General features: G+C 39.4%; 1 protein-coding gene across 6 annotated transcripts in view; it reads left to right on the top strand.

The window, feature by feature from the left end:
- GLCCI1 (glucocorticoid induced 1) overlaps nt 1-25,351 on the top strand; it is a 241,277-nt gene that overhangs the window by 198,507 nt on the left and 17,419 nt on the right. For 4 of the 6 annotated variants that reach the window (XM_089315691.1, XM_017344466.4, XM_089315690.1 and 1 more), the window contains exons 4-6: nt 13,822-13,938; nt 18,507-18,659; nt 23,276-23,486. In XM_089315691.1, the coding sequence (XP_089171817.1) occupies nt 13,822-13,938; nt 18,507-18,659; nt 23,276-23,486 (481 nt within the window). The remainder of the gene's footprint in view (nt 1-13,821; nt 13,939-18,506; nt 18,660-23,275; nt 23,487-25,351) is intronic. The other 2 variants (XM_017344467.4, XM_089315694.1) reach the window with 1 other exon arrangement.

Here is a 25,351-nt window from a genome sequence, read left to right as displayed (position 1 = left end):
CAAGTAGCAGAGTGCTTTTAGCATTGCTAGTACTTCATATGACTTAGACTAGTTTTAATGATGCTTTCCACACAATTATCAAAGTGGCCTACAAGTTACACTGAGTAATCATTAGAAAGAATATGTTGGAGCCCACATTGTGGCACAGCAGCACAAAGGCATCCTATATGAGCTTCAGCTAGTGTCCTGTCTGCTCCACGTTGGATCTAGCTCCCTGTTAATACACCTGGGAAGGCAGTGGACAATGTTTCAATCTCTTGGGCCTCTGCCACCTATGTGGGAGACCCAGGTCATATTTTAGGCTCCTAATTTTAGCATCACCCAGTCCTGGCCTTTGTGGCCATTTGGGGAGTAAACCAACAGATAAGAGATCTCTCTTGGTATCTCCCTCTCCGTCTGTAACTCTCCCTTTCAAATAGATAAATAAATCATTAAAAAAATGTTGTTACTATGAACATACATCATCACAGTGTTTTCAGCATGTTAAATTATAATTTACAGTTGTGTAGGCTGCACTTGACAAAGGATACATTTCTATTACAAGACTGTCTCTACACAAAAAGTGTGTTCTAATGTCTCGGTAATTGTTACAAATATCAACAAGTTGGTTTCATGGTTGTGTGTTTACAAAGATTTCTGTTTTTCTGAAGTTCCTTCTTTTCCATGAAAGGCAGAAAGTCTAGCTTCTCAGCTTTCTTAACTTTTCAGCAGAATTCCCTCTTCTTTCATCACTTTTTCCCACTGGGTAACTCAGAGCCTAACTTTAGCTGTGGGCATGCATTTCTCTCTGTCCAGCCACAGAAGGAAGAGTTATGGCATCCTTGGAGCCAACTGTTTCCTAAAGTGATTTGATGTTGAGGATATAAGCACTTCCCCCAGAAAATCTTCTGTAATTAATTCTACTACATTAAAATAAAAGAGTATCCTGTCGCTCCCCCTCTTCGCGGAGGAATGACACTGGACCCTGCACTGTTCTTTTGTCTGCTTGGCCCTTCCCGGGTTGGCTGCCGACCCCTCCACCTCCGTGGAGGGGCGGCATCCCTGCCACTTTCCCCGCTTCCGCGGAGGAGCGGCACACCGCCGGCCGGCTCTCTCGGGGGCTGCTCAGATGTTCCTTCAGATGTTCCTGGTGCATGTTGTCTCTCTCCTCCTTTATAGTCCTCTTCCACCAATCCCAACTCTGCTACCCACACGCCGAGCACGCTGCTCTCCTCCAATCAGGAGCAGGATCAGCTCCTGCAGCTTGTCAAACTGATGAGGCAGCTGCGTAGAGGTTGTTTGATCTCTCTCTCTCAGCGCCATATTGTGGGAGAGCAGATGCATAGAATAAGTCTTAATTCCAGTAACTTAGTCTAGTCTCAGTTGCTCCCCACAGTTTCCCCTTTCTTTTTATTCTTTGGCTTTGATACGCTCCTGTCTTCGGTGCCCCGCGACGCACACTCTGCTCTGCTCTGCTCAAGTTGCCCACGGGTGCTTACAAGCCCTACCAATCAGGCAAACCGAATCCGGGTCCTCTCTTCGCCATGTTGTGAGGAAGTTTTTAGGCGCTGATGCGTGCCTGTGTTCGGTGCCCTGCGGCGCATGCTCTGCCTGCCCACAGGTGCTCACCACCTTACTGATCAGGCAGACCGAATCCGAGCCTTCTCATTGCCGTATTGTGGGGAGACTTATTGATGTTGATTCGTGCCTATCTTTGGTGACCTGCGGCGCATACTGCCTGCAGGTGCTTATCGCCTTACTCAGGCAGACCGAAGCTGAGCCCTCTCATTGCCGTGTTGTGGGGAGGCCTTATTTTTCTCTATTTCTCTATCTCCGGGCATTCCTATTTCTCTTATTTTACTTCTATCTGCCAGCATTCCTATTTCTCTCATTTTACTTCTATACTTCTGTTTCTCTTATCCCCGTGGCTTCCCGGCGCCCGCCCCGAGGCGGCTTCTCAGCACCTCACCCAGAGGCGGCTTCCCTGCTCTGCGCGGCTTCAGCCCGCGCTTCTCTCATCTGCACCATGGCCTCCACGCCAGCCCTGCACTCTCCTATCTACTCGTGCCCCGTGCGCTCTCTCCGCTCGTGCCCCGCGCGCTCCCTCTGCGTGTAGCGGCTTCCGCGAATCACGGCCTAGCTCACATTTCCGCTTTTCGGTTTAGTTTTCAGTCTAAGTTCCCTGGGCTAACCTGACGAATTCCAACTTTGCTTACATCTCCGCTTTTCGGTTTGGCTTCCAGTCTTTTGCTCCCTGGGCTAATCTGACGGACGCCAACCTAGCTTATGTCTCCGCTTCTGGTTTTAGTTTTTCGCCTTTTGCTCCCCGGGCTAACTTGACGAATCCCAACCTAGCTTACTTCTCCGCTTCGGCCTACCCCCGCGGCTTCATTTTCCCTAGCTTATATTTTTCTCTACCCGGTATATTTCCTAACTTTCTTCTAACAATATTTCTCTCTCATTTCTCCTGGCTTCTCCCCACAGTCCGTATCCGAGTCTGTTTCTTCTACTTTCACTTTCGCTTTCAACCATAGATTTCTCCTAGCTTCCCCGCTGTAGTCCGTATCCGAGTCTAAGTTTCTTTTAGCTTTCACTTTCACCCTTAGATCTCTCCTAGCTTCCCCCCATAGTCTGTATCCGAGTCTAAGTTTCTTCTAACTTTCACTTTCACTTTCAATCTTAAATTTCTTCCAGCACTTTTTCCATCCGGCTTTCCCCTAGGCTCTTTGCTAGTCTCTCTCTCCGGTATTTTCCCGCTTCTTCCCTCCTAGGTTTCCAATCCGAGTCATGGCAGTATCCCACCTTACCCCCAGCAATGCATAGAGAGTTCAAATTGCTTCATGTCTTTGTCAACATTTGGTTTTGTCATCTTTTAGATTTAGCCATTGTGATGGATGTTAATTTACATTTACCTGATAAGAATGATATTCATCACCTTTTCTTATACATATTGGCCATTTGAATATTCTCTTTTCCCAAGTGCCTGTTCACATCTTTAGCCCAACCTTTAAATAGTCTTTTTCTTAATGTTTTGTGGGGATGTCTTTACATATTCTGGATATGAATCTTTTCTTAGATAGATGTGTTGTGTATATCTTTTCCCAATGTTTTTCTGTCTTCTGGTATCTCTGCTTTGTATTTAAAAAGTATATGTGTGAGTGGAAGGCGGGGGGACATAGCTGTTATTTTTGGTTCCTATTTAATAGGATTTTAGCTTTTAGGCACCATATTCTAGATGAGTACTACCTTATATGGCACCTTAGAGTGGGTTAGAAAAACACTCCCTCAGAGTGGGTACAGCCACATTAGTATAAGACTTCTTAAGGAGCAGGTATTGTGGCATAGCTGGTAAAGCTGCCACTTAATGACATCCCATCTGGGCACTGTTTCATGTCCTGGCTGTTCTACTTCTGATCCAGCTCACTGTTAATGGCCTGGGAAAAGCAGTGGAAGATGCCCAAGTGTTCAGTGCTGCCATCCACGTGGGAGACCTGAATTAATCTCCTGGCTCCTGACTTCAGCTTGACCCACTGGCCATTGCAGCCATCTTGGGAGTGAGCCAGCAGATGGAAGATCTCTCTCTATATTCTCTGTCCCTCTCTGTGTAACTATGACTTTCAGAATAAATAAATATTTTTTAAGAAGATGAGACTTTTAAAATTTGTTTGAAAGAAACTTGGGTTTTATTTTTTGAGAGACAGGAAGACAGGGATAGCTCCCATATGACAGTTGACTTTCCCAAATAGGTAAAACAACCAGAGCTGGGTTTGACTGTAGCCAGGAATCCAGGACTGAAGCTGGATCTCCCTCCTTGGTGGCAGGAACCCAGCAACTTCATCCTTCACCTGCTGCCCTACAATGTGTACATTAGCAGGAAGCCAGAATTGAAAGGAAGCTAGGACTGTGGCCCAATCCCTTAGCTGTGGGATGCCAGCATCCTAACTGATGTATGAACAACTGTGTGAAGTGCCCACTTGTAGATTCGCAAATTTTAATTGATGTCATTTGTAATTCTAGAATTTAGACAATAATATAGACCAAAAATGATTCAGAATTCCCCACTCTACCACACATGCAACTTGTAATTACATCCAAAAAATAAAGTACAAAATTAGCCGAATTGATTGCAGATCAGGTCTGTCTGATTTAAACTTGGCCTGAACCGTTGTCCACTTGTGATTGGCTGAAACTCAGTTGCTTGTTACAAGGGTAAGTTACAGTCTGTTTACAAATCAAGGTAGGCTAGTTATCATTCCCTTTGAGAAACCTTTAAACCATACTTAAAATATATGCCCAGGCAGCTCTAGGCCATACCATTCAGTTTAACAGTACTCAAACTGAAACCAACCCAGAATGGCAGCCCATGGTAAGTTATAAATGTTCAGTTTCTGTTGAATATAAATTACTTTACTTATAAATTACTTTACTTGCAGTTTTTCTTTTCAGATGATATTTTTTGTTACTTTGAGGGAACTGACCTCAGAAATTAATTCCATACTTGTGAGTAGGTTGTTTCTTAAAAGTTTGGTTATAAGTTAGATGTCTGACACCTGGGATTTTTTTTTGTCCCCCATTAAGACATTGTTCTGTGGAGTCTTGGTTCTAAACCAGTAGTGGGGTAGAGCATAACCAGTATCTTCAGAGGACTTCTTCAGAGGTCTGTCATAGGTTAACAGTGATGTGCTTCTCAACTTGTCCTACATTGGTGTAAAAATGAGTTCCCAGCTACCCGAACAGTTATACCTGGAGCTTGTTGGAGTGGTGCCTGTAAGAAGGCTTAGCTGAGAACACCAGGTCTCTTGCTGTATGTAAAATGTTTCCTGATTTGAGGCTAGTTCTTTTATTTTCTCCCTCTTCTGTTTCAAGTACCCCAGGATCCTTCTTTTCTTCCCACTTGCCACTTAGTCCTTAAGTTCAAATTTCTGATTTCCCTGGCTTACTGCGAGGTAGAAGACATTCAGAAAAATGTTTCCCTCCTCTTCAGTCTCTGAGGCAAACAAACAAAGATCAACCAGTGTTTTGAGGCTAAGAGTTTTGCTTTGTTTTGGTTTGGTTTTAGATGTTAACAATAGTGAGAGAAAACAAACAGGACGAAAATAGCAAATAAATAAGGGTAGTACTTCCAAGAAATGTATTTATGATTTTCAGATTTAAGTGAGACTGGGTCCTGATTTTCCTTCAATAATCCACAAATGTTTGAGCCTTTTCTTTAAGACTATTTATGATAATTATTCTCTGTGCAACAATTAGCTTTTTTGTGTGTGTGTGTGACCCAGGTTCCTGGGTTCCTTGACTTTTTAAAACATTGGATCTCCAATATACCTGGGACCCTTTCTGCTTAAAAAAGGCAATTCTCTCTTTTTTTTCTCTTTATATTTTTCTTAAGAAGACTTTAGAATAGCTAATGACAGTTTAGAAGCATAAAGTAAGCTTCATCTGTAGTTGTGCTTAAAAAATTCAGTTGTAACTTCGTTTTCCCTTTTTGAAGGGAGGTTATGTTGGGCATTTCATCACATTTACTAGGCAGGAACCCACTGCAGCGCAGGCCAAAGCTGTTGTGTGATGCTGTGGGAATGGGCTTAGAGAAACTCTGCTAGGCAGAGGTTCAGAGCAATAGATAAAGCATGAGGAAAAATCACAACTTCCCTCTGCCCCTTCCTCCCAGGGACACTTTGGTGTTTGCTCTGCACTGGTGCTGGGCTTGGGGTGGACTGCTGGCTTCAGATAGCCCTTGGGCCTCTTCAGTGTCAAAAGGTAAAGAGGAGCGAAATTCTAAGCAAAGGCTGAGGAAGGCGAGAGTATTTGCAGTTGCCATGTTGTTAAGGAGAGCTGCCACTCTGCTGAAGGGGGCATAAACAGCATAGGAGCTTTATGTACTATCACAACTCTCTGTGTCTAGGAAGATGGTCTACCCTTTCATCCCAGTTCCTACTGAACTGTAATCAGGAGCATAACTATGCTATGTTCCAAGGCTGAACAGTGTTGTGTGAAATGCTGTAAAGTTCTGTTGTTTAAAATGATATTCCAAACATGTAAGGTATGTAGCACATGATAGGTGCTTTTTTGTGTTGGGGAAGGTGGGGATTAAATATGTTTACACATTTTTTCTGGCTTATTGATGTCCCAGAGGCCTTGCCAAACAGATTAAGATTCAACAGTTTTTAGTCTATTTGTGTTTATTTTTAAAGATTATTTTAAAAGTGAATGAGCACAAATTACCTTGATTAATCTCTAGGCATCCTGGGCTCTTGTTTATAAGCAATTGCCAGTTCTGAAACACCACTAAGACATCATTAATATTCAGAAAACACTTAATTTTATACCTCAGTCCTAATTAAATAACTTGTACAATTTGAAATTCTATTTATTTTTTATCATAGAGAATAATCTGTCTTGATTTATAATCATTACATAATAATTTTGGTTCCTTTTCTCATGAAAATTAATGTTCTCTAGAAGAAAATTATATCTCAACAGAGAACAGGGAACACAAATATTAACATAACCTTATTTATATATCTTTTGCAAGGACATTGGATGAGCATTCCATAATCTAAAAAGAGCTTTAAAAACCTAATGGCATTGAGAGATCTTAATAAAAAAGATGATATAAATTAACCTTTGATGCTTTATTTCCTTCCATATTGTTTCTCTTCTCATGTTTGCCACAGGTAAAAATTAGTTTTCCCATCAACCTATATATGCAAGATCTTCACAAAGTTCATAACAAATGTGTATTATGAAAAAATTGTATACATTTCAAAATTTTTCACCAAAAGAAACTTTCTTTTAATTCTATTTTCCCATAAGCTTTTGGAAATACTCTTATATTATGCAATTATCTAAATAGTTACCTTGAATAGGGTAATAAAATAAAAAATACAATGGGGTGTAGTAGTGTTTGCCCCATGTTTAAGACAATGGTGACAAACGTATCCCATATCTAAGTGCCTGGGTTTGTTCCTGACCCCAGTTCTTAATAATGCAGACTCTGGAAAGCAGCAGTGATGGCTGAAGTGATTGTGTTCCCGCTCCCTACAAGAGAAACCTGAGTTAAAGCCCTGGTCGCTGACTTCAGCCTCAGCCAGGGGAGCCATTAGGAGGTATTTGCAGAGCCAAACAACAGATGGATGTTCTCTCTCTCTCTCCCCCTCTTCCCCTCTCCCTCTCCCTTCCTCCCTCCCCCCTCCACCTCTCAAATGAATAAATAAAAATTTTTAGTAAAAATCACAGCAGGCCAGCAGTTGTTGTGGCATAACAAATTAAGCACTGTTTGAAATGCCAACATCCCAGCTACTCTGCTTCCTAATCAACTTCCTGCTAATGCACCTAGGAAGTAGTAGATAATGGCTCACATACTTGGTTCCTGCGACCCATGTGGCAGGATGGAGTTTGCGGTTTCTTCAGCCTGGCCTAGCCTCAGCTATTGCATTCATTTGAGAAGAGAACCAGTAGACAGAAGACCTCCATCACACCTGTTCCCTGCTACCCAAGCCATCTCTCTGCCTTTGAAATAAATTAATTAGTAAATCTTTTTTTTAAAGCACATAGACAATTACTATCAAAGCCTGTAAATGCTTAAGGGGAAAGAGTACAAAGGTATTTCAAAGAGTTTGAAAACTTGGAATTGAATGATGTTTATTGTAGTGCAAAAAACCTTTTGAATTCTATGTGTAATTTTTTCATAATGTTTATTTTATGTGAACTTTTTGAAAACAGACTTATTGTATACATGTATCTCAAAAATGTTTTGCATCAGAATAAACTTACCTTTGAATTCTGTTTTACCACAGGCTTTTTGAAGTATCCTCATAATTGTATTTTTGCCATGTCTAAGAAAATCAATACATTTTTCAAATTTTACTTTATCCTTTGCTTATACATAGATAGCATAAAACTAGGATCACTGTAGGTATTCAGAGAGTACTGATTGATTTCTCTTGTCATCTTTCCCAAAAGGAAAATAATAGCGATATTATTATCATTATTCACCAAATTGCTCGAGATTCCCTTTAACATGCACAGGAATTTTTCTGTTCTTGGTATGATACACGTAGGCAGATTGGATAGGATTTAAAATATGTAAAAGTTTAATAAATTCCAGATCATATTGTAATGATGCCTTTTTTGTTGAACCTGAGAGTGTGATTGTTCAATTTAGGAGAAATATACCCTATGTTACATTTGTTTTTTAAAAGTCATAAGACTGAAGAGTAATATATGGTAAGATGTTAAATACTGATAAGTTACTGATACCAAATAATTTCAGGACTCCTTAATTATCATGAAATTTATAATTTTTTAAAATCTTAAGTTATACAAGTTTCATATATTTCATATATATAGATTTAGGCACTTCCCCCATTCCCTCACTCTCACCCACACTCCAACCATTTCACCCCTCCCTCTTGCATTCTCACTCTTAATTTTTGCATAGATCCATTTTCAGTATACTTAATGATCACATAGCTAACCCTACTCTAAGTAAAAGATTTCAACAAATAGTATGAAGAGAAAAAAATAAACACTATTCCTCAACTGAATAGACAAGGGCTATAAGTAGTCATCGAATCTCAAAGTGTCTGTTTCACTCCAATACATTACCTTTCAGGTACTCTAGTAGTTACTATGGATCAGGGAAAACGTATGATCTCTCTCTTTTGGGGACTGGCTTATTTCACTAAGTATAAAGGTTTCCAGTTGTGTCCATCTTGTTGCAAAAGACAGTATTTCATTTTTTTAACAGCTAAGTAGTACACTATAGTGTATATATACCATTTTTTGTTTATCCAGTCAACAGTTGATGGACATCTGGGTTGATTCCATATCTTGGCTGTTGTGAATTGAGCTGCAGTGAACGTGAGGATACAGATAACTATTTGATATATTGATTTCTTTTGGTTTGGGTAAATCCCCAAGAGTGGGTGGCTCGGTCTTATGGTATTCAGATTTCTGAGGTATCTCCATACTATCTTCCACAATGGCTGCACCAGTTTATATTCACAGCAACAATGGAACAAGGTACCTTTTTCCTCACATCCTCGCCAGCATTTGTCATTTTTTTATTTCTGCATGAGAGCCATTCTAACTGGAGTAAGGTGAAACCTCATTGTGGTTTTATTTGCATTTCCCTGATACCTAGTGATCTTGAGCATTTTCTCAAGTGTCTATTGGCCACTTGAATTTCCTCTCTTGAAAAATGCTTGTTCAAATCCTTTGCCCATTTCATAACTGGATTATTTATTTTGTTGGTGTTGAATTTCTTGAGCTCTTTATAGATTGTGGATCTTAACCCTTTATCATTTGTATAGTTTACAGATATTTTCTCCCATTCTGTCAGTTGCCTCTTCACTTTGCTGAGTGTTTCTTTTTCAGTGCAGACGCTTCTCAGGTTGATGTAATTCCATTTTCCAGTTTTGGCTTTGATTACCTGTACTTCTGGGATCTTTGCCAGGAAGTTACTCTTTGCCTATGCCAATATTTTCAGAATTTCCCAGTGTTCTCTAGTAATTGATGGCATCAGATTGTAAATTCAGTTCTTTGATCTTTTTTGAGTGGACGTTTATGTAAGGTGTAAGGTAAGGGTCTAGTTTATACTTCTGCATGAGGAGTTCCAGTTTCCCCAGCACCATTTGTTAAAGAGACTGTCCATGTTGCAGGGTTTGATTTTTGATATGTTGTCAAAGATAAGTTGATTGTAAATGCATGGATTGATTTTTGGACTTTCTATTCTGTTCCATTGGTCTACAAGTCTATTTTTTGGCCAGTACCAGGCTGCTTTGATTATAACTGCCCTGGAGTATGTCTTGAAATCAGGTGTTGTGATGCCTGATGTCTATAGTGTTGATTAACTCTTGTTTCTTTGCTAATTTTCTGTTTGGTTGATCTGTCCATTGCTGAAAGTGGGGTATTGAAGTCCCCCAATACTATTGGAGTCTATATCTCCCTTTAGTTCCATTAACATTTTTTTTTAAATAGCCAGGCACACTGTAAGTGGGTGTATATAGTCATATATTCCTGTTGAATTGATCCCTTAATCCATTACATAGTGCCCTTTTTATCTCTTTTAACAGTTTTTATTATTAAAGTCTGTTTTGTCTGATATTAGGATGGCAACACCAGCTCTTTTTTGTTTTCTGTTAGCATGGAATATCTTTTTTCATCCTTTTACTTTGAGTCTGCACGTTTCTTTATTGGTGAGATGCGTTTCTTGTAGGCAGTGAAAAGATGGGTCTTGGGCCAGTGCTGTGGGACAGCAGGGTTAAAGCCCTGGCCTGAAGTGCCAGCATCCCATCTGGGTGCCGGTTCTAGTCCCAGATGCTCCTCTTCCAATCCAGCTCTCTGCTATGGCCTGGGATAGCAGTAGAAGATGGCTGAAGTCCTTCGGCCCCTGCATCTGCGTGGGAGACCCGGAGGAAGCTCCTGGCTCATGGCTCCGGATCGGCACAGCTCCGGCTGTTGCAGCCATCTAGGGAGTGAACCAGCGGATGGAAGACGTCTCTCTCTCTCTCTCTCTCTCTCTCTACCTCTCTCTGTAACTCTCTTTCAAATAAATAAAATAAATCTTTAAAAAGAAAGAAAGAAAGAAAAGATGGGTTTTGTTTTTTAATCCATTCAGCCAATCTGTGTCTTTTAACTGGAGAGTTGAGGCCATTTACAGTCAAGGTGACTATTGATGAGTAACAACTTGGCCCTGCCATTTTTCCATAAATACTCCTATTGTTTACTTTGGATTTCTTCTGTACTTTTACTGGAGGTTTTTCTTCCTTGTTGTTCTTTCATAATGATCGCTGTCTTTCTGTGTTTCTGTGTATAATGCATCCTTAAGCATCTTTTGTAAAGCTGGACAAGTGGTGACAAATTCTTTCAATTTCTGTTTGTTATAAAAGGTCTTAATTTCACCTTCATTCACAAATGAGACTTTTGCAGGGTACGGTATTCTGGTTTGACAGGTTTTTTTTTCTTTTAAGATTTGGACTGTATCTCGCCATTCCCTCTATCCTGTAGGGTTTCTGATGAGAAATCAGCTGTGAGTCTAATTGGAGATCCTCTGAAAGTAATCTGTCTTTTCTCTTATGCATATTTTAGAATCTTTTCTTTGTTTTACTACAATATGTCGTGGTGAAGATCTTTTCTTGTCACATCTGTTTGGAGTTCTATGTGCATCTTCTACTTGGATGTCCCTTTCGTTCTCCAAATTGGGGAGAAAGGCCTTCTAGTCCATTCTCTCTTCCCACTTTTTCAGGAACTCCTAAGACCTGTGTATTGGTTAATTTGAAAGTATCGCATAAATCTCCAGTAGTGTTTTTGCATGTTCTAATTTCCTCTTTTTTTGTTTGTTTGTTTGTTTTTTTGGTCTGACTCTAAGATTTCCAAAGATTTGTCTCCTAGTTCTAGTTTTTTCTGCCTCACCAAGTCTCCTGTTAAGGCTTTCCACTCCATTTTTTATTTGATCTATTGAATTCTTCATTTCAAATATTTCATTTTGATTTCTCTTTCAAATCTCAATTTCATGGGAAAAATTTTCATTCATGTTATGCATGATTTTCTTTAGTTCGTGGATTTGCTTTTGAGTTATGATTAGTTTTTTGAATTCTGTTTCCAGTATTTCCTCAATTTCTTCATTTTCTCATTCTAATATTGAAAATGTTGTTGTGTTTCTTAGAGGGGAGGGGTCGTGGTATCTTCCTTATTCTTATTTCTTGTATTTCTGCATTTGTTTTTAAGCATCTGATGAGTTGGTTTTTTTTTTTCCTCTAATGGCTTTTACCTTTGAGCTACTACTGTGGCTTAGTGGGATGTCTGCACTTTCATTGAATACCAAGAGGTGTGTGATGGGTGTGGCCAGGGACATCTGGTCAGTGTGCCAGATGGGGCAAATATCCAGGGTAGCACCCAAGTTGGGAGTAGTAGATTTCATCACCCAGCTACACCCTACACCTTCTCATGAAACCACTGAGTGCCCAGGGACTCAGCACACAAGACTCCCATAGACTCTGGGTCCAGAGTTTCTCTCTACTCTGCCAGCCTGTCCAGTCAACAGAGAGGCAGATGTTCTCTAAGACAGTTCTGCCTATATGTCTTGATCCTGGCAGGCTGGGGGCTCCTCACTGTCTCACCTCCTAGCCAGGATCAAAGTTAGTGGGGACTGCAAATTGTTCCCTCTTCTAGAATCTCTGGATCACTTGCATACACAAGAGGCACTAGTCAAGTGTGTTCCCTGCCCCGCCGCTGCCGCCAGTACCGCCTGGAAGGCGTACTATCTCAGTCAGTTAGTGCACACACAAAGTTTTCTGCATCTGCCACCCAAACCCAAAATGGTGCCCACCCTTTCTTAGCTGGGTAGCAGGTGCTATTGTGGGGAAGCTGGGGCAAAATAAACATGCCCCCTTTACCTCCCATTGTGTCCATGGGCAACGGTTAGCCCTCAGGGCTCTATTCCAGACTCATACCACATTCTCTCACTAGGTCTATAACCACCAGCTCTATAACCATGCTGCAATCTGGTCTCACCTTTGTCTCCAAACTGCTGCCCACTCCAGCTCTCGGCTGCTACAGCTGTGTCTGTGTTCATGCTGCACTTCCACATCCTCCATACAGGCCTACTCTGTTCTTACTCCTCTCACAGGATTTCCAGTGCTGTTTTCATACATGTCCTACCCCCCCCCTTTTTTTTTTACTGTTTATCCTTGGCCTAGCATGGTAGTTCCATAATCTGCCATCTTGGAGTCTCAGAATTTATAATTTTAAAGTGTTTGGTAATTGGTCAACCAGATTGATTTTGTTTCTGAAAGACAGAAGCTTGGAAAAGAATGTGGTTCCTATTTTAAGAGATCAGGTTTGGGGCTGGCGCTGTGGCTCACTTGGTTAATCCTCTGCCTGCGGTGCTGGCGTCCCATATGGGCATTGGGTTCTAGTCCTGGTTTCTTCTCTTCCAGTCCAGCTCTCTGCTGTGGCCCAGGAAGGCAGCGGAGGATGGCCCAAGTGCTTGGGCTCCTGTACCCGCGTGGGAGACCAGGAGGAAGCACCTGGCTTTGGATCAGAATAGTGCTGTCCGTAGTGGCCATTAGGGGGTGAACCAACAGAAGGAAGACCTTTCTCTCTGTGTCTCTCTCTCACTGTCTAACTCTACCTATCGAATAAGTAAAAAAAAAAAAAAAAGAGAGATCAGGTCTGGCTTTAATCAATAGGCATCTGAAATACTATTTTTTTCACCTTACAAAAAATGTTTAGAAAGGAAGATCTTATATTTACCAATAGCACAATATAAATTTGTAGAACTGAAGCACTTATAACATTTATTTATTCTTAATTTTAAGTAGTATTCATCAGAAGAACTTGGAATAATAAATTATTGTGATGAATCATTAACTTTTTTGGAGGACCAGCATTGTAGCACAGTGGATTAAGCCACCACTGACCAACGCCAGTATCTATGGTAGTGCTGGTTTGAGTCCCCCTTCTGCTCTGATTCCCATCCAGCTCCCCACCAATGTGCCTAGGAAGGTATTGGACAATGTCATAAGCACTTGGGCCCAGGCCACCTACATGGGAGGCCAGAATGGAGTTCCTGGCTCTTAGCCTCAGGTTGGCACAGATCTGTCTTTGAGGTCATTTTGGGAGTGACCCATTGGATGAAAGATTCTCTGTCTCCCTCTTCTCTGTTGTACCGCCTTTCAAATAAATAGATAAATAAATCTTTTTTTAAAAGAAAGAAATATTCTTCTTGAAATATCTGAGAAAAGGATGTTCAGTTATCAATAACCTACAACTGAAGAAATAACTACAAAAACTGATATTCACTTTTGTTCTCCTCTTGCTTCTCTGTTCCTCTCCCCAAAGCAGATTGCCAAACTGAGGCAGCAGCTACAACGCAGTAAGCAGAGCAGTCGTCACAGTAAGGAGAAAGATCGGCAGTCACCTCTTCATGGCAACCATATAACAATCAGTCACACTCAGGTAGGCTCACTTTTTTTGTCCAGATTTAAATAATTCTTTTTAGTTCATTAAGGACAAAGTTGTTGGTGAGAGCTTTGTGATGCAGTGAATTATGCTTTCTTTTGGGATGCCTGCATTCTATGTGGAACTGCCTGGGATTGAGTCTTGCCTCGGCTTCATATCTAGCTCCCTACTAATGTACCTTGGAAGGCAGTGGATAATGCCAAAGTACTTGGGTTACTACCATCCATGTGGGAGACCATCATGGAGTTTGTGGTTCCTGGTTTTTGCCTGACCCAACCCTGGTTGTTGGAAGTGTTTGGGGAATAAACCAGTGGATTTCTTCTCCCATGCGCTTCCTCCCCCCTCCCCTCTCCCTCTCCCTTTCCCTCTCCCTCTCCCTTTCTTCTCTTCTCTTCTCTTCTCTCCTTCTCCCTTTCCCCCTCCCTGACAAATAAGCAATTTTTTTTAAAAAGGGAAGAATTCCTCATTTTAAGAATTTAAAAAAACTAAATCTTGAGCTCTACTAAATTACTGCTATTTGTTAAACTGTTTTAAGAAGTTTTAAAACCATGTGTTTAACCTTCTTTTATTAACAAAGCTAACAGAGTTGCATGGTTCAATGCATGATGCTGGCCTGGGCTGAAATTATAGCTCATGTACTTATGGAGCAACCATAAGCATTATTTCATTTAATCTTTCAAGTGGTATGTTAAATTGTCTCATACAAAGGGTTAGAGTTTTTGTTTTCCACTCAGAAGCATGTACTAACGTGTCCCATGGAACAAAATTTGGGAAATACTTCTCTAAACCAAATTCACTTACAAATGTTGATATAAGTCTTAGTAAGTCAAATATGGTGATGGAGAAGAAACCTAAGCAATCTTATCAAGACAAATCCAGTCATGTATTGTTTCTCAGAGATAAAGATGGCTCAACATTGGGACAGTTTAGTTCTTGTATCAGAAAATCAGAGTGGGAACAAAATCCTTTTATCTTCTAGATGCTGAATAACACTTGATAAAAACTCAGTATCCATTTGTGATTTTATAAAAAACTTTATTAAGCTGAAAATAGGATTCCTCCTACTGTGATTAATTGCAAGTATAGTGAGAATGCAATAAAGAAATGCTGACAGTCTTATTGTTAACAGAAAAATCATGTCACAGATGTCTATAATTACTGATATTATTGATTGGTTGTGAGATGTTCTAGACAGGCAGAAAGAAAAAGAAATGTCACTGCTTACACATGACGTTGTTTATAAAATCAAACAGAACTACCCTAGACTAGTAAAACTAATAATAGGATCACTAAAATGAAAAGCATTGACAATACCAAATGTTGAGGATGTGAAACAACTAGATCAACTACATGTTGCTGGTAAGGATACAGAATGTGATAGCCACTTTGATAGTTTGCCATTTTCTTCAAAAGTTAAACATTTACATACCAGTCAACCCAGATTTTCCAGACTTCGGTATTTATCCACAAGAAATAAAAGAATATGTCCACAGATAAACTTGTTCAGGGACTTCAAAAAGTTTGTGGAAAAATGGAGTTAAGATAAGGTTATTTTGGTGTGAAAAAGTTTTGAAATCTACATGTAGTTTCTTCATTCACACATTTCCCATAAACTTTTTGAAGACATCTCAAATGCATGAATTTTAAAATGTTTTTCACCAAAATAGCTAAGCTTTTAATTCTGTTTTCCAGGAATTTCTTTTAAAGTACTCCCTTCCAAGAATGCATTTGGAATCACTATTCCTATTAGTTAAAAAACAAACAAACAAACAAACAAAAAAAACAGCTACCCAAGAACTGCTGAATGGATAGACATTTCAAATAGACATAGATTGTAATACTATTCAGCAGAAAAATGGGAGGGACTACTGATATGTAGGACAACCTGGTTGAGTCTCAAGAACATTGTGTTAACTGAAAGAACTCAGAAGCTAAAGGCTATACACTACTACATGATCCTTTATATTAAATTTCTGAAAAGGCAAGATGATAGGAATCATTGGCAGTAGAGATTGATTGCAGAAAAGCCCAGGGAATTTCTCTGGATGACAAGAGGTTCTAAAAGTGACTGAATTGACAATTGAGTAACTGTGTATGCTTAATAGAGCTCAGTGAACTGTATACTCCAAATGGATGATTTGATTGTATGCTAATTACACCTCATTAAAACTCTTTGAGGTAGTTTTCAAGTCTGACATTTGAAGTGACAATAAACGTCTTCCTTTTTCTCAATCTGATAGAATTAAGGTATTACTCTATTTCAAGTTCAATGTATTATACTAGATGGATTGTATAGTTAACTTGAATTTTACAGTGAAATATTTGGTTCATGGTTATACTCAAAAATAATTATCTTTGCAGTACACACTGAAACACAAAGGATACTTCAGAAAGTTTGTGGAAACTAGATTTTAAAAGATGAGTTTATTTTGGTGTAAAAATACACTGAAATCCATATACAAGGTTTCTTCAAAAAGTTAATGGAATTGTGTACTATAAAAAACCTGTGCATCAATTTAAATAGTTCTGTACCAAAATAAACTTATATTTTGATTCCACAAACTTTTTAAAGTACTCTCAGATATGTAGGTCAAATACAAAATCTATAATATAGTTTAAATTACTTTAAGAACTAAAAAAATAAGAGAGGAGGGTATTTCTAACTAGCTGGTGATCTCCTGAGGGTTCATTGTACTATTTTTGTCTAATCTATGATTAGAATTTTCTGTAATAGAAAAGGGAAAATGAAATTTAACAAGATGATAAGATAAAATATAAACATACTTTAGCTACAACATGTTAGAAAGTGTAAGGAAAAAATATATAATGCCTAGAACTAAATATGCAAACTATAAATCTTTGTGGAGATATGAAATAGAGACCTAAGTCTTAACACATTCATGAGTTTGAGAAGACTCGATATTTTTCAAATAGCAACTTACCCCAAATTAATTTACAAATTGTGTTTAAGTTTCAGTGGAAGTTTAAAAGAAATTGTTTTAATTATTTACAAGATTATTATATAGGGCCGGCGCCGCGGCTCACTAGGCTAATCCTCCGCCTAGCGGCGCCGGCACACCGGGTTCTAGTCCCGGTCGGGGCACCGGATTCTGTCCCGGTTGCCCCTCTTCCAGGCCAGCTCTCTGCTGTGGCCAGGGAGTGCAGTGGAGGATGGCCCATGTGCTTGGGCCCTGCACCCCATGGGAGACCAGGAAAAGCACCTGGCTCCTGGCTCCTGCCATCGGATCAGCGCGGCGCGCCGGCCGCAGCGCGCCGGCCGCGCCGGCCATTGGAGGGTGAACCAACGGCAAAAGGAAGACCTTTCTCTCTGTCTCTCTCTCTCACTGTCCACTCTGCCTGCCAAAAAAAAAAAAAAAAAATTATTATATAGAAAGGCAGTACTCATGAGTAGAAAAGAAAATCTGAAAAAACTTTCCCTACAAGATACCAAAATATACTATAAGATTATAGGAACTAAAATACAACCCTGTTATAGGATTAGTCAGTAGCTCAAAGAAATCAAACACAAAATTGATACAGAAATGTTGAGGCAGTTGGAGTACTCTATCAGATAAAAATACTAAGCCTGTACTTTACACAATACACAAAAATAGATCACAAATTATAAGTTAGTATTTAAATGTGAAAAAACATGAAAGTACTGAAAGGAAAATATTTGACACTAAAGAAGCTTAAATATGTCATAGTTATAACTTCAGTGTGAAAGAAAGCTCATGGCAGTAGCAATTGCACATTAATCACAGCATCTCAAGACAGCAGCATTGAGTACAGGAGATATTGTGCTGATCAGTGATTATGCATCCACCTCATTATTGATTCAGATATATCAGCTCTAATCTTTCAGTATAAGAGATTGCATTTTATTTTAATTTTTACTGTTAAACTTTATTTTTCTTTTTTCCTTCCTACTGTATATGTTCCTTGAGCATCAAATTGCTCATCTTACAATTTTTGGTGTCCACCACTGCAGCTTTCAGATATGTTATTTTTGAAACTCCTGCAAAGGACTTTTGAAAACAACCTTAAGTTGTTCAGTAAGTGTTAAGTAAGTGTTATTGAAATTAACACAGATAGTTGCTACATTAATAATCTGATAGATTTTCTTAAATGGTTGACAAAGTAGAGATTAAAAATACTAACATGTAATTGTCACTTTGGGAACAAAGATAAACACAGAACTGCACTGTAGTCATATGATACGCTTAACTTAATTGATCTCAACTATACTTCTCTAGTGAAACAGAGAAAAATAAAATTTAAACTGTGCAAAAGGTTTGTGTGCCATTCTACTAAACAGGTGTAGGCATTGTAGAATTATACCTTAACACTTATATAAAAGGATTTTGAAGATTGTTTTGACTCTATGTAATCTTTACCTTATTTCAAAACTTAAATTTCTTTCTGTTTGGGTATCACTTACTATAGTGGAAATGTAAAAAAGAACTCTGTTCGTTGGGTTTCAGTTTTCAGATTTACCATGCCTTTTAGTTCTTGATTTCTTTGACCACAAATGACTTGACACTACTTTGAATTCTGTCTTATAGGCTACTGGATCAAGGTCAGTCCCCATGCCACTGTCAAGTATATCAGTGCCAAAATCATCTATTTCACGTGTGCCCTGCAATGTAGAAGGAATAAGTCCTGAGTTAGAAAAGGTGTTCATTAAAGAGAATAATGGGAAGGAGGAATTGTCTAAGGTAAGGTCATATGAGTTGTTGGAATCTTTTTTTCTTTAACATTGCAAGAAGTCTCAAAAATATTTTCCTTTTAGATAACAGCTTTATTGAGATATAATTCATATGCCATACCATAAACCTCTTTGATGCATAATTAAGTGGTTTTTAGAATTTATACAGTTGTATAGTCATCACCATAATCAATTTCATAGTATTTTTGACACCCCAGACAAGAAATTTCTATCCTCTGGCATTCATCTGTGATTTCTAACACTTCTAGCACTAGGCAAACACTAATCTACTCTTTGTCTATGGATTTTCCTGTTCTAGACATTTTATATATAATCATACAAAAGTGGACTTTTGTAAATGACTTTCTCCACTTAGAATGGTTAAGGTTCCCTTGTGTTTACAGATTTTATTTACCTACTATAAATTGATGGACATGTGAGCTATTTCTCCTTTCTTAGCTATTATAAATAATGCTGTATTAACATTTGTATACAAATTTTCACGTGATTATAATGTTTTCATTTCTCTTGGAAATATATTTGGAACTGCTGAGATTGTTTTCAAATGTGACTTTACCATTTTATGTTCCCACCAGCAGTATATGAGAATTCTAGTTTCTTTCCATACTTTTTTAAAATATAAATATTTATTCATTTATCTGACAAGAAGAGTGACAGAGAGGGAGGAAGACAAAGCGAGAGAACTGTCTTCCATCCACTCATTTACTCCCCAAATGGCCACAACAGACACGACTGGTCCAGGCCAAAGCCAGGAGCCCAGAGCTCCATCCAGGTCTCCCACATAGGTGGGAGGGACCCAAGCATTTGAACCATCTTCCACTGCTTTCTCAGGCACATGTCAGAAGAGGCTGGATTAGAAGCGGAGCAACTGGGACTAGAACCCATGCTCTAAAATGGAATGCTGACTTCTAAAGCAGTGGCTTAACCCACTGCAGCAACACTTGTAATTGCCTATCTTTTTAAATGACAGCCATCCTAGTATGAAGTGGCACCCCATCCCCATCGTGGTGGTATTGACTTCATTTCCTAAAGGCTGATAAAGTTAAACATCTTTTCATATGCTACTGGTTGTTTGTGTTTCCTCTGTAAAAACATTTATTTAAATCCTTTAAAATTGGGTTATTCGTCTTTTTATTATTGAGTTGTAAATGTCTTTTATAAAGATCTTTACTTTATAGATACAATTTTTTTTTTTATTTTTATTTTTGACAGGCAGAGTGGATAGTGAGAGAGAGAGAGAGACAGAGAGAAAGGTCTTCCTTTGCCGTTGGTTCACCCTCCAATGGCCGCCACGGCTGGCGCGCTGTGGCCAGCGCGGCGCGCTGTGGCCAGCGCACCGCGCTGATCCGATGGCAGGAGCCAGGTGCTTCTCCTGGTCTCCCATGGGGTGCAGGGCCCAAGCACTTGGGCCATCCTCCACTGCACTCCCTGGCCACAGCAGAGAGCTGTCCTGGAAGAGGGGCAACCAGGAAAGAATCCGGCACCCTGACCAGGACTAGAACCCCGTGTGCCGGTGCCGCTAGGTGGAGGATTAGCCTATTGAGCCGCGGCGCCGGCTGATACAAATTCCATATAGATATGTCATCTGACAATATCTCCCATTCTGTTTTTTCAGTTTTCACTTTTTTGATGTTCTTTGAAGAACGTTTTCTAATTTTGATAAAGTCCAATTCGTTTTTTTGTTATTGTGGCTTATTCTTTTGATATAATATTTAAGAAACCATCACCTAATCCAAGATCACAATTGCTTATTCCTATGCTTCCTTCTGTATTAGCCCACTTACATTTGATCCATTTTGAGCTAATCAAAAATACATTGTAAATTACCTCATTCTCAGTAAAGAAGTCTGAACAATACCATATGTGAGCCTGTAGTTGACCCTGTTTTTAAAGGTACACCCAACTAAGTAAACCACTAGATAACTTTTGGCACAGTTACCTTAGTAATGCTTTTATGGAGCTAAACTTGTAATTTGAAATGTATCAAATATGTGTCTGATCCCAACAAATAATGTATAGCTTTTTAAACTGACTTTGAGTTGGTTATTAAATAAAAATTAAAAGTTTCTCCTAGGGAATCATTTGGCCTACCATTAATACTCCAGTTAGGAAACCACTAGGCATCCCACATTAGAGTACCTGTGTTCGAGCCCCACCTCTGACTTTGAATTCCATCTCCCTGCTAATGCAGACTCTGGGAGGCAGTGGTGGTATCTCAAGTGTTTGGGTTCCTGCTATCTGTATGGGAGATAAGGACTGAGTTCCCCACTGCTGGCCTTGCCTCTCCTCACTTCTCCACTATTATAGGCATCTGGCAACTGAATCAGTGGGTGGCAGCTCTCTTTATCTCCATTTTTCTGCCTCTCAAATGAATAGATTTTTTAAGGAAAGAAAAGAAAATCTTTGTTCCAACTCTTAGTATTGCTCAGCAGGTATAAGAACATTCATATTTTCTTATATATCCTTCCTGATAATTGCTATGTGCATATGTGTGTGGTAGTGCTTTGGTCCATAGTAAATCATTGTATGAATTAAAGTATGTCTCCTGTTAGTTGACATTTAGATTGTTTTCTGTTTTTGTCATCACAGGTAGTACTCTAGAAAGCATTGAATACTCTTACAAATAGTTTTTAAGCAATAAAATTGCTGTATCAAATTATTTTTTACACTTACAATTTTGATGAATATTGTGGCCAGTATTGTGACCCAGCAGGTTAAGTTGCTGCCTGCTACATTGGCATCCCATATGAGTGCTGGCTTCTCCACTTCCATCTAGCTTCCTACTAATGTACCTGGGAAAGCAGCAGAGGATGGCCCAAGTACTTGGGACCTTGCCACCCACATGGGAGACCTGGGTGGAGTTCCAGGCTCCTGGCTTCAATCTGTCCCAGCCCCCACCCACGTGGCCATTTGGAAAGTGAACCAACAGAAAGAAGATTCTCATTCTCTTTCTCTCTCTTTCTCCCCACACTATTTCTCTATAATTCTGCCTTTCAAATAAACAAATAAATGTTTAAAAATAAATACCGTTTTGATGAATATATCCAAAATCATCTCCCAAAAGAGGTACCATTTTACTCTGTATTGACATTTTATGTTGCTTTTATTTTATATATGTATTATGGCATTTCTTAGCTATTAAATTCTTCCTTTATACATTAAGTAGAAATGGAAGAACAATAATGTAAGGAATTAATATTGGATGTAATAATAATTTACATATTTGTTTATTCTTTAAGAATGCCAATGAAAAACTATGCTAAAATAAGAAACTTAATGAAATAGTTCTGCTTTTAAATAAGTCCTGTTCTAACTTAACAGGCATTTCAGAATGATACTAGGATAACTTAAGACTTATGATTAAGTGTGCCTCAGACTTAATGAATCAAAATGTCTGCCAGTTGTGGGGAGCAACCCGGACTAGACTAAGTTATTGGAATTAAGACTTATTCTATGCATCTGCTCTCCCACAATATGGCACTGGGAGAGGAGAAAACAGCTTCTACGCAGCTGCCTCTTGCCAGCTTGAGTGATGACCTCTAGGAGCTGATCCTGCTCCTGATTGGAGGAGAGCAGCGTACTCGGCGTGTGGGCAGCCGAGTTGGGATTGGCGGAAGAGGACTATAAAGGAGGAGAGAGACAACATGCACCAGGAACATCTAAGGGGAACATCTAAGAGGAACATCTGTGCAGCCCCCAAGAGAGCCGGCCGGCGGTGTGCCGCTCCCCTGCAGAAGTGGGGAAAAGTGGCAGGGGGAGCCGCCCTTCCACGGAGGTGGAAGGGACGGTAGCCAACCTGGGAAGAACCAGCAGCAAACCCGGGGAGGGCCGAGCAGACAAAAGAACAGCGCAGGGTCCTGTGTCGTTCCTCCACGAAGAGGGGGAGCGACATAATGGTGCCGTGACTCGGATATGAAGCCTAGGCAGGGTTTAGTGTCGTTCCTCCATGAAGAGGGGGAGCGACACCAGTAACTTAAGAAAATTATCATGTTATCTATATTGATATTCCAAGACTTAATGTTTTATCTACAAATATGTACATTTGTAAAATATGTTTTAGAGTTCTTCTACCTCCCAATGAAACAAAAGTTGAATAAATTGGTATGCATTACCTAGTTATAGGTTAAGAAATGGAAATAATTATATTTTTTTGGTTTCTAAAACATTAAAATAAGGAAAAATGAGGGAAAAAAATCTATGCATGTAAATATTGAGATTTCACTTTTTCTTACCAGCAGGTCAAAGAGATGTTTTTGGCAATTCAGTTAATTCATTTAACAAATGCTTATTGAGTGTGTGTCTCTATGTAGGACACAGTTTTAGCCTTTAGAGGTCATGTGTTAAACTCTCCTTGAGGCGTATCATGGGAAGTACTCAACTCTGATCTATAAAGGAAGCTATGGAATTTTCAAGACAGTTTGATTTGAAAGAAAATTTTCGTTGAGTAAAGGTAATCTGTTGAGAAATTAACTTAAGCATAGCTTCTCTGATGACTGAATTATGGTGGTTATAGTAGTAGAATATGAAATCAAAGAAAATGCCATATGCTTTCTGTGAGATTTGCACACATTCTCATTCACACGTTTGATGGTGTTCCTCTTGCAGCCTCTGGACATACCAGATGGTCGACGAGCTCCACTCCCTGCTCACTATCGGAGCAGTAGCACTCGCAGCATTGACACGCAGACTCCTTCTGTCCAGGAGCGCAGCAGCAGCTGCAGCAGTCATTCACCTTGTGTCTCCCCTTTTTGTCCTCCGGAATCCCAGGATGGCAGCCCTTGCTCCACAGAAGACTTGCTCTATGATCGTGATAAAGGTGAGAGTGCAGTCATTCACTTCAGTAGAGGGTTTGTGCAGGGCCTTGTTCACTGTGCTTTCTTTGTCTTAGATCATTACATCATTTTTTTTTCTTCTGTTGAGTGGTGAGAATGTAAAAGATTGGTTAATCTGGATTTGTTTGTTCATTGGTGTCACATACTCCCTTTTTTGTGACTCTCAAAAACATCTTCCATAAATGTGTCAGAGAAGCACAGCGCATGGTTCTAAGAGTTAATGAAAACTATAAAATGGAGTGCATATAACTTCACATCTTAAAACACACAACTGTTTCCCTTAGTATGATTCAGAGCTAATGATTGTTATGATACGGTTTATATTTCTCATGCCTAAAGTTAGATTTAATAATCAGATTGATTTTGGAGAAAGTAATTTCTAAGGGTTCTCTGAGAAGACTAAGTGTATTTTTAACCAAAGAGATAAAGTTTAGTAAGTACCTCCAGGACGTCAGAGATCACATTATGGTAGGTAGGTGAAGTGTTCACTGTTGAGAGCCTGTGAGGATTATTATTGCCTGTCAGTCCTGGGCTGAGTGAGTGTTTACCTGGCTGTGTGTCAGGCCCTCAGTCTACTGCTGCTGGCTTGGCTCTTTGTGTTTCTGGCCACCTAAGTCCTAGCTACTTACATAGCAACACTGAGCTTTTACAAAACATTATCTGCTTCTCACCATAAAGAAATAGACCAATGGCAACAAAATTTTTAAAAACATAGAGAAGCTAATTTACAAAATATTGCAGGGTCTTTATGGTCCTTCTTATAATTTGACCCCCACCTCCTATAATGTTGTAGTGTGTGATTTTGTAGTACTGTTATTGTTCATAAATTGTCCAGATCTTAATTGCTTAGCCCAGTGAATTTTACCTTTGGATGCTCATGAAGCTACCACCTAGATCAAGGTATTGGTGTGGAAAACTTTTATCATCTCCTGAGGCTTCCTTGGGCCTCTTCCCAGAGTTTTCTTCCTCTCTAGCTAGAAGTAACCACTCTTCTGATTTGATCACCATTATTTAGTCTTTGCCAGCTGCTTAGTTTTATAGAAATGGAATTATGCAGTATGTATTGTTTTGTGTCAGGCTCATTTCACTTGTCGTTAAACCTAACTCTTCTGAGATGTTTAATGGAAGTTATTTTGGACTTTGTCATCTGCTCTTATATCTGTGGGTGAATTTTGGCTGTTCTTTCTTTTTGACTCTTTCATGATTGAAGGACTCTATTCCTCCACTAAGGACATATTAAAGGTAGACTCAGACATCTCATGGCTTCAACTGGGAAGACTGCATTTCTTAGAGTATCAGACTAGGAAACTTTGATTTCACTCAGGCATTCTATTAGAGAGAACACGTTTAATCACTTCCTCCCATTTTACTGTAGATATTTTACAGTAAGATAAACAGGAAAGCATCTTGCTTCCTGTGGGAATATTGGCTTATTTTTAAAGCTAAATGGAAATGTTAAATAATAGTAACTTATTTTAGACTACATGGATGGTAAATGGCAAAATGGATCTGACTGATTCCAATACTCATATTATTTGTGTAACAGTAGAAAGAATAAGTCTGGTTAAAATTGTCCAGCTTTGCAGCTTGACAGCTTGACACTTGTAAAATTAAAAGTAGAAATAATAGCAGTAGTAAGGCCAGACAATTAATTTTACAGTTTGGTTTCTTCTTAAGTTTAACATTGTGGACGTTTGAGAGATGCTGAACCAGAGAGGATGTGGGCTGGGAAGATAGATGAGTTCTGTCTTGGTTGACTGTTAGGCTTCCTTCAGGGCCTCCACATGGTTTTACCCACGAGACAGAGAAGTAGCTGCAGTAGCCCACAGAGTTTCAGGTAATTCTCAAG

Source organism: Oryctolagus cuniculus, chromosome 16 (assembly GCF_051225735.1).
Source record: "Oryctolagus cuniculus isolate XC-2025 breed Fujian yellow rabbit chromosome 16, ASM5122573v1, whole genome shotgun sequence".
Lineage (NCBI taxonomy): Eukaryota > Metazoa > Chordata > Mammalia > Lagomorpha > Leporidae > Oryctolagus > Oryctolagus cuniculus.
Note: the sequence above shows the minus strand (reverse complement) of the source record. Positions and strands in the feature narration are given on the sequence as shown.